Source organism: Polyodon spathula, chromosome 6 (genome assembly GCF_017654505.1).
Source record: "Polyodon spathula isolate WHYD16114869_AA chromosome 6, ASM1765450v1, whole genome shotgun sequence".
In the NCBI taxonomy this organism is placed as follows: Eukaryota; Metazoa; Chordata; class Actinopteri; order Acipenseriformes; family Polyodontidae; genus Polyodon; species Polyodon spathula.
Genome location: NC_054539.1, coordinates 21,023,448 through 21,040,531, shown reverse-complemented (window position 1 = coordinate 21,040,531; position 17,084 = coordinate 21,023,448). Strand labels below are relative to the sequence as shown.

Here is a 17,084-nt window from a genome sequence, read left to right as displayed (position 1 = left end):
GTATTGCTTTTTTGTTTGCGTATTGTCACGCAGTACTGAGAATCCCTACTGTTTCGTTTCCATTTTCTTTGCTTCCCTATGCATTGCCAGGCTTTCATTTTGAATTGTTAACTTTTTATGTGCTTTTATTGTGAAAAACTTGTATAGCAGTTAGTTTGCCCTGGTTTGTTTTTATATGCCGTTTGGTTTTTGGTGCGCTTTCCCATACCTTTCTCGGCTTCACGGTGCTCGTCTCTGCTTTGCTGCGCCTCACTTTTGGCTTTGCAGTTCTTGCCTGCTCTGCGTTACACTTTGTTGTGCGTTTACTATGGGAAACTGTTATCCCCTACTTTCATTTCCCCTGGAAATTGCAAGCAAGAATAATAAATCAGCTCCTTCAATGTACTGTCAATCCATCTCAGCTCAACCTATCTCTCCTCCTCACACGCCAATTCAGCGAACACTCCTCCTCTGCTGTGAACACTCCCGATGCTGCTCTTTCTACTTCATATCTCCCATCTGCTGTTTCACCCGATCCTTCAGTTCTCCTAATATGCACTCACAATATGCACTATTTTTACTGTAACAATGCTGAATTTACAACAATAATTTAGATTCACTTTATTTATTAGGTGCATGTTGAAGTACTATACTTTGTCTCCCTCTAGAGGACAACAGAATATATTTTCACCAGAACAGAAGTCAAGCTCAGTTTATACATTTGTAAAAACATCTGTATTTTTTATTCTTGCACAATGTAACAATAAGGTTACATACCAGAAGTAAATACTGTGGTTATTTATTAATTTTTCACTCACTCAACTTAGCAGTTAATTTGGGTAGTTTAAAAATCTGTTCAACATGCACACAATATAGTTTTGTTAACAACTACAGGTTATGCACCAACAGTCCCTATATGGTCGGGACAGTCCCGATTTCCATTTAAATGTCCCGCGTCTCGATGCATAGGAAGAAAGTCCTGATATTTACCCATAGGAAAAAAAAAATATTCTGCACAGTAGAGTAAGTGAAAACCACACGCTGTGCTCTTGTGCAGCTGACACATCTGCTGATCACTAACTTATACAAATATAAGAACGCTTCATTATGCCTATTTATACTGACATGACGGTCGTGTTGTGTTCAGTTGACGCTGGATACGTCTATTATTTGATAAGTAGTTTTTTGCGTATGACCCCCTGGGCAAAATGACCAATTCACAAATTGACAAACAAATTGACAAATTCATAAATTAACAAACGAATTGACAAATAAATTGACAAACTAACAGCCGGATAGTTTTGGCGCAAATGGCGCTCCATATGCTACAGCCACATAAAATAAATGCCCTTTCAACAAAGTTACATCCTAGACAAATTATTTCAATGAGCTTTTACTTGCTGTATGAATAATCCGTACCCATTACATTCCTGTCTTAAAGGTCACCCAGTGGGTTCAATGAGCAACACCGCATTGAACGCACTATATTACTGTATAATTACACACTATATTAATGGACCACCAGTGGGAGCTTCATTAAACTTTCACACGACTTGTTAATTAAACAGGCGCATTACTGCACAAGATGGTGGATCAAGTAATTAATGTTGTTTATAGATTCACAAATTACAAGTATGCAACAATAACAACTAGTGCAGGATATATAATTCATAACTACAATTTAGAAATTATTATTAATACATATAATGGCATACATTTTCAATTATTTTTCTGATGTGTAAAAGACATTTGTCATTGAATCTGTTAAAATTCTTAATAAACACAACAGGGTAATAGTGTTCACATGATACAATGCAACAATCAAGAAAGATGGGTGTATTAATGTCCATTAGGATTTTCTCTTTTTGTTAAATAAGCTGCATACCCTGTAGCTAAAAGAATTATGTGAGTAGTTTTTCTTTTCCATTTTTTTCAGGACCAGTTCATTTGTGTTCACAACGCAGTTATAAGTGCACTGCATTAGTTTCTATGGTCTGTGAACCAAATGTTTACAATATCCTACCATGTGTCAATTTTTTCGGCTTTTATTTTCCTCAATTCATTGATTCTGTACCAACCAATAAAAAACAAAACATAACCAAAAAAAAAAACAGTATAATAACACAATAATAGTTTACAAATTAAACATTGAGCGTATTTATTGCAGAGGATAACAACTATTTTTTATTTATTTATTTTTTGTATTGTCATCTCAAAACATGTTAAATGTACAAAAAGCCAGATTTAAAAAAACAGATCAGCTATTAGTATTACCATTTAAATTTGATAAACACAGACTCAGAATGATTAAACAAACAATCCATAAGGTTGTTTATTTTACTTTTGAATGATACCAACACAATCTAATAAATTACTCTGCTATTATCTTGCTGAACATACAGATGTTGCGCACGTCTGTTTAGGTGGACTCGGTATGGTTCATTTCCCATGTGGGCTTTGTTGTTCACACTTAACACCAAATTACCAAACTGAGTGCAAACCCTCTAAACTAGGAGTGGGCGACTCCAGTCCTGGAGGGCCGGTGTCTCTCCTGGTTTTTGTTCCAACTGTACCCTAAATTACTTAATTGGACAAATTAACTGCTTATTAGAAACTTAATTTGTCAATTAGAACAAACACCAGGAGGGAAACCGGCCCTCCAGGACCGGAATTGCCCACTGCTGCTCTAAATGGACCCAGATTGAACATGGTATTATAGGCTTAGTTTTTGTACATCAGGTTTTTTGTAATTCACACAAAGATTAAAAAAAAAAAAAAAATAAAAATAAAAATTCAAAGTGAACTTTTGTACGTTTAACTTAATGCTAAAAAAATTAAAACTAAACTGTCCATTTTGACTTGATCCGATGAGACAAAAATGTTATGACAGCTAGGGTATATTCAGCAATGGCTTTCCATTTTCTATTGCTCAAAGAACCAGCATCCCAGTGTTATACTTATATAAACACTGTACAGTGCTATTACACTATTTCACAATCTGATAGAATTCACTGTTAGTTTAGTTCCATTTTAGAGTTCATTTCGGAGGCGTAAGGAAGTGAAAAACCCTCCTCTTATGCTGAAGCAGTTAAGTGGCTGCAGACTTCAGAAGAGGTTGTGAATCAAATTATTGCCGGTATCTTGTGCTCTGCTAGAAATAGAGGCTGTAACTGATGCTCTTTGAAAAATAATGACATATGACTTCAACACCCACGTGAGCTTCCACCTTGATACCTTCCAGACCAAATAAATAAGCAGGATGGAGTTGTAATCCTGCACTTTTCCAGATGGGGGAGACAGAACAAGCTTCATTCAAGAGAATTAAGATGTGGCTATCCTCTGAGTGGCTCCAGCCACTGCTAAGACAGACGGGCTCTCCTTTACTCCAGCACTAAACTAAAGGATTCTCATGTGAGTCACCATGTCTTCAACTACAGCACGGATTCTCTTAGCTCTTTTCATTTCACTTATAGAACTCACCTCAGCAGAAAAAGGTAGGCACAGAATATCCATACTTCAGGAAAATACTGACAAACAATCATGCAATTAAATCATTTTGAAAATATATTTTCTGTATGTGACTCTTACTGGTTAACACTAAGAAGTGGAAGAGTTAAATATGCATTGCTGTTTAAGCTATAGTAGATATGTTACAGAAAAATGTACTTTTCAAAATGTAAAATAAGAGCTTCACTGCAATATGCATGTCTATGGTCTAGAATAAAAAAAAAAATAGAATAATTGCATCTGAAAGTATATTTCAATAACTTGGCAATGTTTGTCCTAAAGTGATCCAAACTTATGAAATCCAAAGCCTTAGACTGATAAAATGCTTCCTTTATGTTTACTGTAGGTCTTAGAGGTCATTGGATTTATTTCTGTGTATTTGCTTGATCCATATTATCTACTGCATTGCTTACTGTATAAACCTGGTACAGGTTATGTGGTTAAATTGATCTGCAGCTCTTGATTTTGAGTTTATTTTATTAAAGTGTCTCTAGCCATGACTAATCCCCAGCACCTAATACAGATTATGCAATTAAACTGATCTGCAGATGTGGGGGAATGATACTCTCTTTTAATTATTTTAAGAGCAAAATATGACAAATGTTGAATTCTTTTCAGAGGAATATAAACTGTGTTCCAAAGTTTGGCAAATTAGTTCAATACACTTGCCAGTTAAGTAACTGAATAGTTGTGGAATATGCTGTGCAATTATGTTTAAATTCAACTCCCATCTTTTAAAGGGTACATAAGGACCTTTTTATTTTAGTGTGTTACATGTTCCCATGTGTTGCTACAACTGTTTACGTAAGGTCTGTGTATTGTTTTATTTTATTTTTTTACATTTTGACCACTTTTTGTAACTTTTAAATTGCATTCCCTGCCTCAAGATGGCTTGCCATGTAGCCGCATGGACCTCTCAGAACTACAGTTCCCATCATCCCTTCAATCTCTAACTTCAATAGGTACAAATATATTGTTGAGGTGCGACAAATATTGAATCTTCTAAACCCTAAGATTCAGCAAAGGAAAGTTTTCTGCACCGGTTTTTCAGTGCTTTAGATTTAGATATCCTATAGTTACATTCATGCTTGCAGTTATATTTTTTATCAGCCTGGATAAACCCTACCAATTGCCATTTTTGTATTCTCTATAGTCAGTAGCATTTTGTTTTTCTTTTGTTCTATGTACAATTATTTTACTTGGTCTCTTTCTTGGCAACAACAACATAGAATCATTTTCTGAGGCCAAACATTAGGTGGCATTAATTACATTGCTGTTACGCAGTTTTAGTGTAGATATTATCTATCTGTGTTGTGTAATAACAAACTTCATAGTATTTTTTTCTTTATAATTTCACTGTACACACATGTTGTTGTATAGTTACAATGAATACAGCTGCTTTTTGACCTGTATATGACACTTTAAAATCAAACTTCTAGAAAGATATGACACATCCAAAGACACAATTGCATTCGCACAAATGGCTGACTATTGTGATTGTAAATCGTACTACTGCCAGGTGTGATATAATATGGAAAAAAACTGGTGATGTGTTTGAGTCAAAAATGTATGTTTTAAAGACAATCCAAACAATGCATATTTAAGGCAATTAATTTTTTTAGAAAAAACGATCCCCTTAATGAAAAACCAATGCCAAGCCACACCTTCTGGGAAGTTGTACTGCTTTGTGCCTCTTTGCCTTCATGCTTGAGCCTTCTGTAAATGCTAACCATAATAGTATGTGCAATGCCAAAATGATGAAATGACACACACACACCACCATTTTGAGACAGGATGCCTGACGTCTTCCTTCAGTTTTTCACAATGGAGTGTGGAAAACACAGAAGTTACTTGAATTATGGAAAGAAAACCATAATTACTTCCAATTTCCTGTTCTATGACAATTATTTTTTTCCTTACAGAAAAGAGGGCAGCATTTTGCACTGCAGCTACACCTTTAGATATCAGGCCAGTGTAGAGCTGTATTTTATATTCCATAATATTACTTATTTAGAATTGAAACAAGAACCAGAACAGCAGTTGCCACAGTAGATGCCAGCTGCTGAAAGTTTTTATACCTTGCAAACCTATTTTTTAAAGGAATACTTAAAGAATTAGCAAATTGGAATTTAACAGAAAATTAAGTCTACAGTGAACTGAAAAAAAGCCCTGGGCCTGGTGCTAAAAACTAAGACATTCTCTCATTCTTAGAGAAGCCCTCAAAATGATTACCTCTGATCTTGGGTACTAGTGTTACATCTGTGATGAGCTTAGGACAGTGATCTGTGAGATAACAAAGAAGGCAGCAAGACAGTATAGACCTATAATGGAGTGTTTACGGCTGCCACGTTGCCACTGTCTTTATGTCTGACTTTAAAACTCTTTGAATATTTGTTGAATGAGATCACATATAACAAGAGGACTGGAGACTGAATAGCAGCTGCTTGGTTTGTTACTCTGTTAAAACACTTGTTGGCAGCAAAGCTTTAATCTCATTGTAAGTAGAATACCAGGATAGGAGTAAAGGTACGTAGCACACACATAGGCGCTGGGTTTGTAACATTTTTGGTGGTGGCCAGGGACCGGGGGATGGGGATGAGTGATGACCCCAGTATATACACTACTGGGGTATATATATATATATTATATATATTATATATATATATATATATATATATATATATATATATATATATATATTTATTATAGTAATATATTGCGAATAGACAAAAAACACTTGTTGATTTCATTTTTGGCAAAAAATGTTAATTGTAAAACACAAAAAAACAACATTGTCTATATAAAAGAATATAACATACAATTAAAATAAAATAAAAAAGAATACATAAATAATATATGAGTTTAATGCTATTGTTTCTGATGATGGGGCCCAATTATATATGTAATCGGCCAATAATTTTTAATCGTTATTGTGGCGGCGCTGGCTAAATATAATTTAGCTGTGGATCTCTCTAGCATCGCTATACCATGCAGATTTGTATCATATATCAGGCTCCACCCAGCAATCTATGTTATGAGAAACAAAATGATTATACACTAAGGATACTATCGCCTTGGTTAATCTGGGAAAATATCTTAGTGACAGGTTGAGAGGGCAAAGCAGTGTCCCACAGAACACCATACGTCTTAAGGGCTGAGCAAAGTCTGAGGTACAGAAAAAAAGAAAAGCCGGGGAGCTGGTAGGTTTCCTGAAAAGGTCTTGGAATGTATGCAGACCATGACAGCCAAACATATCATGCAGAATATGACTATTTTTGTTAGACTAGCGAGGATATACAAAGGGTTGACAGCCAATGAACAGGAAAAAGTTATTCCAGATAGAGGAATACTTATGTCATTTTATATTTATACCAAGAAAGTTATTATCCTTTCTCCAGACATCCAATATACTGGCAATGATATGACCCATGTGCAGAGAAACAAAGGGTTGCTTAAGGCCAGAGAAGGGGAGATTTTGTAATCTGTGAGGCTTTGCTATGTTGATCTCAAGAGTACAGCAAATTTGGATCGAACCATGACTTTAAATATTCTCAACTAGAATGCCCATTAATATAACATAAAATTTGGTAGTGCTAGACCGCCGTCGTCTTTAAATGCTGTAAAGTGGTAAGTTTTATTCTTGAGTGTTTGTTATTCCAAATGAATTTAGAGCACTCTGAATTAATCTCTTCTATATATTTTGGGGGAAGAGCCAATGGAATCATAGAGAACAGAAAATGTATATGACGGAGAACATCTTTATGGCCAATATTCAAATATTCAATATAAGCTGTAGAGGGATTGGAAGCCCTTCCAGAGGTTTCATAGCAACAGCATTTAACGGCATAAGTACGGATTTAGAACAGTTGATTTTGTAATCATAGATAGCACCAAATTGTTTAAACAGTTCTAGAGCATGGGTGATTGTATTTGATATATCAGATTGAAATAGCAATATGTCATCAGCATATAAAGAGATGTGATGTTTTGATTTACATACTTCTATGGGGGTAATATTATTGCTCTGTCTAACTGCCTGTGCAAGAGCTTCCACAGAAAGGGTAAATAGCGATGGGAGAGAGGGCATCCTTGCCTTGTACCCCTGCCAAGGGTGAACTGAGAAGACATAATCAAGCCGGTTTGAACACAAGAAGTAGGGCTGCTGTGCAGTGTGCGGATCATTTTGATAAACAGCTGACCAAATTCAAAGTGCTCAAGAACAGCCCACAAATAATTCCACCTCCGATCTATACACACCGACTCGATCAAAGGCTTTCTCTGCATCCAGGAAGAAAACCGCACATGACACAAGCTGATGAGAGGCCGAGTCAATGATATGCAGGAGATGATGTAGGTTATTAGAAGCCAGTCGGCCCTTCATGAAGTTGGTTGGGTCTGGTGTGCCAAATACTGATACACGATTCTAAGCGTTTAGATAACACTTTAGCATATAATTTTATGTCAGAATTCAGAAGTGATAGAGGTCGCATTCCAGAGGGTCTTTCCCTTTTTTGAGGAGACGCGAAATAAGAGCAGATTTCTGATTGTTATGAAATGTGCCAATCTTTACCGAATAGTTCATAGAGTTCAGAAGCAGAGGGTCAACCATATACCAGACAGCTAGTAACAATTCAGGGGGGATTAGCGCTTCTGAATGGAACAAGCAGCCATTTTCAGCTCCTCTAGTGAAATAATGGCATTCAAAAGTTCAACCTGCTCCACAGAGGTCTGAGGCAGCTCCAATTTATCTAAAAATTCTGAAATATTATTTGCTCTGCCAGTAACATCCGGTCTATACAAACTAGAATAGAATGGTTTTCAGGACTTCATTAGCCTGCTTTGGCTGTGAAATAATAGTACTATCAGAATCAATGGGGGCCAGATGTTCAGATTGTTTTAATCTCAACACCAGCAATCTACTAGGCCTGTCTGCATGCTCATAATGTAACTGTCTGGACTTCTGAATCAAAAATTCTGCTTCTGTTCTAGTCAAACTTTTAAATTCCACCTTTAATGCAGCAAGGTGTTTAACTTTGTTTTCAGAAAAATATAGTTTTAGTTCTATTTTTAATTTCAATACTTCTGTCTCTAATTGAGAAATGTGTTTATTTCTTCATCTATTTGTTTAGTTAGCAGACAACTTTATCCAAGGCGACTTACAGAGACTAGGGTGTGTGAACTATGCAGCAGCTGCAGAGTCAATTACAAGAAAATCACACCTGAAAGACGGAGCACAAGGAGGTTAAATGACATGCTCAGGGTCATACAGTCAGTCAGTGAGTGAGCTAGGATTTGAATTGGGGACTTTCTGGTTACAAGCCCTTTTCTTTTACCACTGGACCACACAGCCTCCAACCTACTAAGATTGGACTCAAAAGAAGTGCAGCTACTTCTAATAAAACACGTAGTCACCTCCCACATTGAATGAGGGTTAATATCAGACAAATGTTTGACAACATTTTGCAGAAGGAAGGAGTTAAATCTCCATCTCTTGGCATGGGGTAAACAGGGACAGTATTCCATTGAATAGAAAGCTGGGACATGATCTGATAATAGAATTGGGAGAATATCACTGGGGACAATATGTGAAGTCTTTAACATTTGAACTATTCATGTGCCAAACATCTATTATATTTAACTCATGTGCAAATGTTTGAAAGGCTTTAGAGGCCTGAGGTAAAGAATTAGCAGTATTGTGAGACAAGTCTATCTCAGGGATAAAAGGCATATTAACCCTTTGAGGTCCTGCGTCAGACCAGGTCCGACATTACAATTTTCCCTTTCCAGTACGATGTTGCACCTTGTCTGACATCATCAAAAAGACGTCAAGCACAGGTCTCTAGTCGTTCTTTCTCTGGATAAAGCAGAGCGGGGCGGGGAAAACCTTTCAATAGCCGAGTGAGACCAATAGGAGCTGAGAGAAGCCAAAAAAAAAGGGGGCGGATCTGAGCAATACACACTGCACCACAGAGATAACACGGACATAAACAAAGAAGATAGCTGCTTCCACATCCAGTGCTCAAAGAATATCACTGACATTTGCAGAGCTTTTTGACATGTTACAGTAATAAAATAATGACTCAGATCGCATTATTGGTGATAAAACGAGTGATTGGGAGAGGATTTATCAGTATGCCTGACTATGAAGAGGTATGTGAAAAATACAGCGAACAAGGGGTTGGGCTTGGCAGGAGGTGCAATACTTAGTGTCCTTTTGCTATGCAGTGCCTTTTAAACCTGTTTTACTCTGAAAAAAAATATTTTAAACAGCGTGTGCAAAATAAACAGCGCATTTGAAAATAAATTGGACCTGACGCGCCTGACAAGCGCTGAATAAATGGATTGCTAAGGGTTAAAATCCCCACCCATGATAACTGGAATGTTCACTAAAGTGCTAACAGTAAATTTAACTTTATTGAAAAAAACTGACGTAAAAAAACATTAGGCGCATTTTCTTGACACTTATCTATGGCCTTTTATAAATATTACAAAATAGCAAAACCTTCCTTCCTGATTATTGCCTTTAGACTGTACAGTTATATTTCACTTTCTTTTTGCTATAGTTATAACCCCTTTGATTTTGTTATGAAACTGGAATGACCAATATCAGTATAGTATAGTGCTTATCTTTACATCACACAATTTAAGATGTAGCTCTCGCCATAGTGCAATATCCACCACTTTTCTATTTAAAAAAATCAGACACTTAACAGCACTTAATTGTACATTCCAAGACATTAGATTATAATTACTCATAATAAGGGAACTGACATAGACACTGCAGTAACAACGAGGAAAAAAATAAATAAATAAATACATAATATTGAAAAAAATACAAAAAACTGGAAACATACTGATCAGACGGGATTGAGGCAAAACAACACTACAATCCTGTTAGGACCAAAGAATAGAGGAAAACAACATCCTTTAGTTGCAGGCAAGCGGGCACCCAGCCACGCAAAAGACACACAAAAAAATATATATCTGTGCACAATACCTATATAAAAGGATAACGCATGTGAGTCACAGAGACTCAACTGAGAAATGCAAAATTGTGATCAAACCTCCAGCCACTGAGCCTGGTGTCTGCACATCACAAGCCCTTATCCTAGCTGCCATTTTAGCCAGAAGCAACCGGAAATGCAACAAAATGGTATATATAGGGGATAAATGACAAAGACACAAAATACACAATGAAGTGTGGAATGATCCATAACTCACAAAAGCGAAGCTTGAGGGAAATATATGGCAAAGATATCATTATTTAATCTTCTCTGTCCATCCAATGAGACTGTTGCATGAAAATGATAAATATCTGTAATTATTGTGTATAGTATATTTGGACAGGCATTTAGGTTAAATCTGTGCATTTTGTTTAGTTAAGAACATAAGAACATAAGAAAGTTTACAAACGAGAGGAGGCCATTCGGCCCGTCTTGCTCGTTTGGTTGTTAGTAGCTTATTGATCCCAGAATCTCATCAAGCAGCTTCTTGAAGGATCCCAAGGTGTCAGCTTCAACAACATTACTGGGGAGTTGATTCCAGACCCTCACAATTCTCTGTGTAAAAAAGTGCCTCCTACTTTCTGTTCTGAATGCTGCTTTGTCTAATCTCCATTTGTGACCCCTGGTCCTTGTTTCTTTTTTCAGGCTGAAAAAGTCCCTTGGGTCGACACTGTCAATACCTTTTAGAATTTTAAATGCTTGAATTAGGTCGTCACGTAGTCGTCTTTGTTCAAGACTGAACAGATTCCATTTTTTTAGCCTGTCTGCATATGACATGCCTTTTAAGCCCGGAATAATTCTGGTCACTCTTCTTTGCACTCTTTCTAGAGCAGCAATATCTTTTTTATAGCGAGGTGACCAGAACTGTACACAGTGTTCAAGATGAGGTCTTACTAGTGCATTGTACAGTTTTAACATTACTTCCCTTGATTTAAATTCAACACTTTTCACAATGTATCCAAGCATCTTGTTAGCCTTTTTTATAGCTTCCCCACATTGTCTAGATGAAGACATTTCTGAGTCAACAAAAACTCCTAGGTCTTTTTCATAGATTCCTTCTCCAATTTCAGTATCTCCCACAGGCATGTGGGAAGCCATGTGAGAATGTAGCTGGACTGTGTTAAGTCTGAACTAATTGCAGGGAAACTTAAAGGTCATGTGAGACTGTAGCCTGGTTAAATTAGATAATTGAAAAAGTATCACGTTAAACAAGACAGAATAAGAAAACTTAACACATAATTGTTATAGCTGTAGGAACTAGAAGCAGCGTGAATAAAATAAGTATCTAGTTTGGCCCAATTGTGCCCTGTTTAACAGCTACGTTAACATTAGACTTTTGTAGGGCAGATATGTATGTAACCTGGCCACTGTAACACTTTACATTGTGTCTCTAATTACTGTGTATTTACATATTAGTTACTTAGTAAAATGGGTACTTACACACTTACAGGGTTAACACATGGGTTGTTGACAAAGACTGTCGATGTGGATTGATATCCTGAAAACATCCGTCTATTTCACATACATTGGACCCGTGACTGTGTATGTACTGTGAAAACTTGAATTCATTTACAGTTCCCATGTCTGTACTACACTATTGGTCTGTATTGATGCACAGAACTATGTTATTACACATAGTTACAATGTACTTAATATGTAAATATTTATATATATACACACACACACACACACACACACACACATACACACACACACACACACACACACACACACACACACACACACACACACACACACACACACACACACACACACACAATGTATCAGGTTAGGGTGTTAACATAGTTACTTGTGCACAACAATTTCCACATTAACATTGTAGCTATGGATAATAACATTGTAATTATATGTCAGTACATATGTATTTACTAAGTAACTACTATGTAAATATACAATAATTAGAGACACTTAATGTAATGTGTTACCGTGGTGACTTTGGCAGCCATCACTTCTTTATATGGCTGTTCCTTTTATTCTAACCATTTTACTATGTAAAATTTTTTTGGACACATATTGCTTTTTTTCTTCCAATGGGATTTGAACTCATGAATCCAGATGTATCAGACACCCATAAATCTCTGTCCTGTATAGTTAGTCACAGAAGTTTTTCCTCCTTTAATCTGACTTGGCGGGAGTAACAACATAACTTCCAGTATGGGAAATGTCTACTATCCTAGTTAGTTCAACCTGGGACTCATGGAGAGGTCTCTGTCCGGTGTAATGAATCTCCTACTAGTGGCTGATGTGTTACTGACATCAACATAAGAAACATACTTGCCTCTTTTCTACAGAGCTTGGTCACAAGCTACACTACAGTAGCTTTAGCCTGTTGCTAGTCTGGACCAAAGTACATGTCCGAATGTAGGAACAAACTTAACTGTTACACACTGCTAGCATATATTTAAAAATGCACTATATACAATATAAATATAGCATTTAGATTTCAAGACCACATCACTTTAAAATACTTGAAATATTATATAAACAAAGTTGTTAGTTAGGAGGAAGGCAGACAAAAAAATCAAGCACATCCTATCAATTTAATTTGCTAAACTAAAATAAATGACCAACAGAATAATTAGAAAACGATTGAGTGCGAACAACTAATCAGCTTCCAGATCTAGCTGGCTTCTATTTTGCACAGATGCCCGCTGGAACATTGAACTGTGAATTACATTTTAAAATCAATCCACGCATAAACCGTCTATTTTCCTTAACATTCTAACCTACAGCTATTCTGATAACATAAAGAGCTACTTAAACTTACTTTCTGACACTGGTATACTCATCATCATCTTAAGTTTTATATAGCACCTTTCATAGTGGACCACCAGCACAAAGTGCTTTACAAGATACAAGACTATAGAGACACGCGAAATCATATTTGTGACAGGACACCGTAATGAAGGCTCAGTTAGCAGCTACTGGACAACAAATCAACAGGGAAGACATGATTGGTCAACAATTCTGTCATCAGCTGGATCCAAACAAAACCCTCCCTCAAAACCAGCCAGTCAAACTGCCAGCCCTGTTTCAGGTCTTTCCGCAACAGCCAATCCACTCCCTGCCGGCTTGAATGACGCTCCGCCCCCAACAACAAGTTTCGAGTCCGACTCAATACTGCACAGACTATTCAACAATTGTACATGTCCAGATAAATTATAATAAGAAACATTAAGACCACAATAAATAAACATGTTAGCAATAATAATAATAATAATATTTTTTTCTCTACGTATGTGTCGTTTTTATATTCTAGTTATGTTAATGACTATTTTCCTCAGCGGAATGTTACCTGGCAAAATATCAGAAGTACAAGGTAAATATAGGTTTTCATTTTTTTTAAAGAGAAAATAAAGAAATAAATCATTTTCTAATTGCACTAGAGCCCTCTCGATGCGGGCTCTACAGTGTGGTAGATGACTTTGATTTTCGTTAGCGCCCTCGTCTGCGGCTCGGGACGCATAACTCCTGTTGCATCGGTCATCTACCACACAGTAGAGCCCGCATTGACTGGCTCTATCGCTTAATTATGTACCATTCTCTACATAAAAAAGAAAAAAAAAACATTTCTAAAAAGGAAGCAATTTAGCCTAACATTAATTTAGGAGCAAGATACTTTACAAAATGAAGAAACAAACAAAAACAGTACTCTTAATTATATATTTTAAAACGAATAATTACAATTTAAACGAATTAATCTGTTGTCATTCGTTACATCCTTCGAAACAACGCTTCATTCCTTTCAGTCTCATTAGTATTATTAGCATACGAGGTTATCAGTGTGGGAGGGCACACATCCAGCGATTGGCTTAAACAGGCAAAAGGGGAGGGGAGGCATGCCCCCTTGGGTATTTTTCAGATGGCTTTACTCTTCATTCAATGAAAACCTACTGAAGAAATGGAAGAATATGATTGGCTAATAGATGTGCTACAGAGGAGACATGAGTGCGTCTGTCTCCTCCGGACAAACAGTAGTGACTGAGTGGAGAATTTGGATCAAATGGCTGCTTCCGCGTGAACGCTATATATTTATGGTTGCCAATTACATATACATATTTAAATAAAAAATGTATTTAAAAATGTATTTTATGTAGACAGTGCCTCCTCTGCCTCCTCTGATGAGCCGTCACTGTTAAAATTATTAAGACACAACCTGAGACAACACCCAACCTGTGTGAGTAGTTTGTTTCTGGTTTGTTAACTTTGTTGGGTATGTTTTTTACTTGAAAAAAATGAGCCACTGATGATTTAGATAAAGAACTTTGAGAATCTAGCCCATGGTTCTTTAGCCTGAATGCATCCATTTTAAGTTGGGCTTTATTCAACTGTTATGAATGCGATTTGGCAGATGTCACTACCAGCATTATATCTGAAATTTTACAGATAATAAGGAGCACATATGAATTCAAGACTCTCTGGAAACTAAACACACAAAGCACTTACAAAACACACTGCTGTTTTACAAGCAGAACTCTGCAAATAAATTGAACTGTAATTTGTAACAGCTGAAGGTAATAAACACAGCCCCACAAGATGCCTTGGTTGTGTGATTGTTCTTTTAGCACCTATGAGATAACCAAAGAATTGGAGCTGATCATTTATAATCTCCCCATGAACATTGATCACAGTTACTTTGCTTTAAGAAATGATGTCATGCATGGAAACTTCATGGACTTGGTAAATATTGTTTTGGAAGCTGTTCTGTTTTATAACTGCCTCCAGCACCTAATAACTGTTTTAGTGGTATTAAAGGCACCATTTTTAGGTATAATCCTAGTAACTGGCCATCATTTTCAGTGTGAAATTCAATTTTATTAGTGTTATTAAAGGCTCTGTTGCTATTTATTAAACAATGTCATCGTATTAATGTTGTCAATTTTGTGGCAGTGTGGCAAGGCAAAAGCTCTGCAGAAGCATGTGTGTGTGTGTGTGTGTGTGTTTTATTAGGTGGCAGGGAAAGAGTAAAAATCCTCCCTGCAAAAACATGGGGGAATGTGGTCACATAAATAAGGTGATCCCAGGTGTTGGGAATTAAGATCGGCATTGCTGGTGAAGGTTAATTTTTCGTGTTCTATGTTCAGAGTTCCGTCTGTTTTATTTACATTTTTATGAGTTTTAGTCAAACCTTTTGTTTTGGCCCTTGTGCCTTTTATTTTGACCAGTGTGGTTTTGTTAGTGTTTGTACCATTTTGTTTTTGTTCATTTGTTGATTCAAAAGTGCATCAAGCGCAATGTAACCGTGCAGCTTTCTGTGTCTGGATCTCTGTCCCTCCACTACCATCTGGGCGGGCAGGCCACCACGTCACACCAACCGAAACGGCTGAGATATTAATGCTATTAGTATAACAGTTAGAGCAATCATGAGCTCATGCTAAACCACTGACATATTGCTGAATACTTTTCTTTGAAATGAAAAGCCTACTGTTTATGAAAATCCTAAAACAGTGGCAAAGCTACTAGCATAATCTTTAACAGACAATTAAGTGACACTACAATGGTCCTATACAATGTACAGCAGGACAATGGTAGAACAAATACAGCTAATATGGATTGAGCAATTGGTAAAATTATACCATTATGGTAATATTTTAATATTTTGACTTACCAATGATCCATTGGTTTGCCAAGCTTACCATTACTGGCACTAGGAAGTCTCCTAAATGGTTAACCAGAAGTTTTCTTCAGTTTAATTCAGTATTTTTTGATGACACTGACATACAGCTATTTAAAAAATAATAATTCTGTGTCAGGCTACTTCGGCGGAAGTCGGCTACCTAGAAAGGGGGCGGAGCTATGGTACACTAAACCATTGACCCGGAAGGTTAACGGCATGGCATCCACGGATTGGCGGAGCGGATATGCTAGTTAACCAAAGGGGTCATGGTTGACAGTATAAAAAGGGGACGCAGTGATGTGATCTGTTCCTTATTATTGTTACGCTGAAACTGGAAGAATTTGTGTATTGTTATAGAGAACCGTGAGTGTTTTGCTTGTTTTGTCTGTCTGTCTAAAACTTGTTAATTGTTCACTAGACTAGACTGCTAACACAACCCAGAGCTGTTGCCCATGGTCAGCACTAAAACTGAACAACACTACACTACTTGTTCACCATTGTTGCACATAATAAATTTGTATTTCACCACAAGCACTACAGCACTCACTTTGGACTGGTGACCATGTTTGTGTCTAATTGTATGTTTAGTACTGTGTTTATTATTTAAGGGACTGCAACCCTTTATCATTACTGCTCAATAGACATTGTTGTGTACTGCAAACTCTTTATTATTTACTGCTTGTTCATCAGACCATTGCATTACAAATAAAAACAAACCATTTCACCTGTACTTTGTTGTCTATTTGTTTCATTGGATTACTGCACCTGCACTTCACCTGCTCTACTAATTACCACTTTGCCACAATGGGACATTTATTTAAATAGTAAAGCCTCAGCAGGCTTTTCTTCTTACTGTTTTTATAGGGATACTACAGATCAGACGCAGTATTGTAGTTATATTGTAATAGTATAGATTTCAGAGATGGACAGAAGTTAGATTAGAATCACTCTAATGT

General features: G+C 36.6%; 1 protein-coding gene across 3 annotated transcripts in view; it reads left to right on the top strand.

The window, feature by feature from the left end:
- Positions 1-3,277: 3,277 nt before the first annotated feature.
- LOC121317002 (fibronectin type III domain-containing protein 1-like) overlaps positions 3,278-17,084 on the top strand; it is a 58,353-nt gene continuing 44,546 nt past the window's right edge. The window contains exon 1 of one of the 3 annotated variants that reach the window (XM_041252496.1): positions 3,278-3,473. In XM_041252496.1, coding sequence (XP_041108430.1) covers positions 3,401-3,473 — 73 coding nt within the window. In that variant the 5' untranslated portion in view covers positions 3,278-3,400. The remainder of the gene's footprint in view (positions 3,474-17,084) is intronic. The other 2 variants (XM_041252497.1, XM_041252498.1) reach the window with 2 other exon arrangements.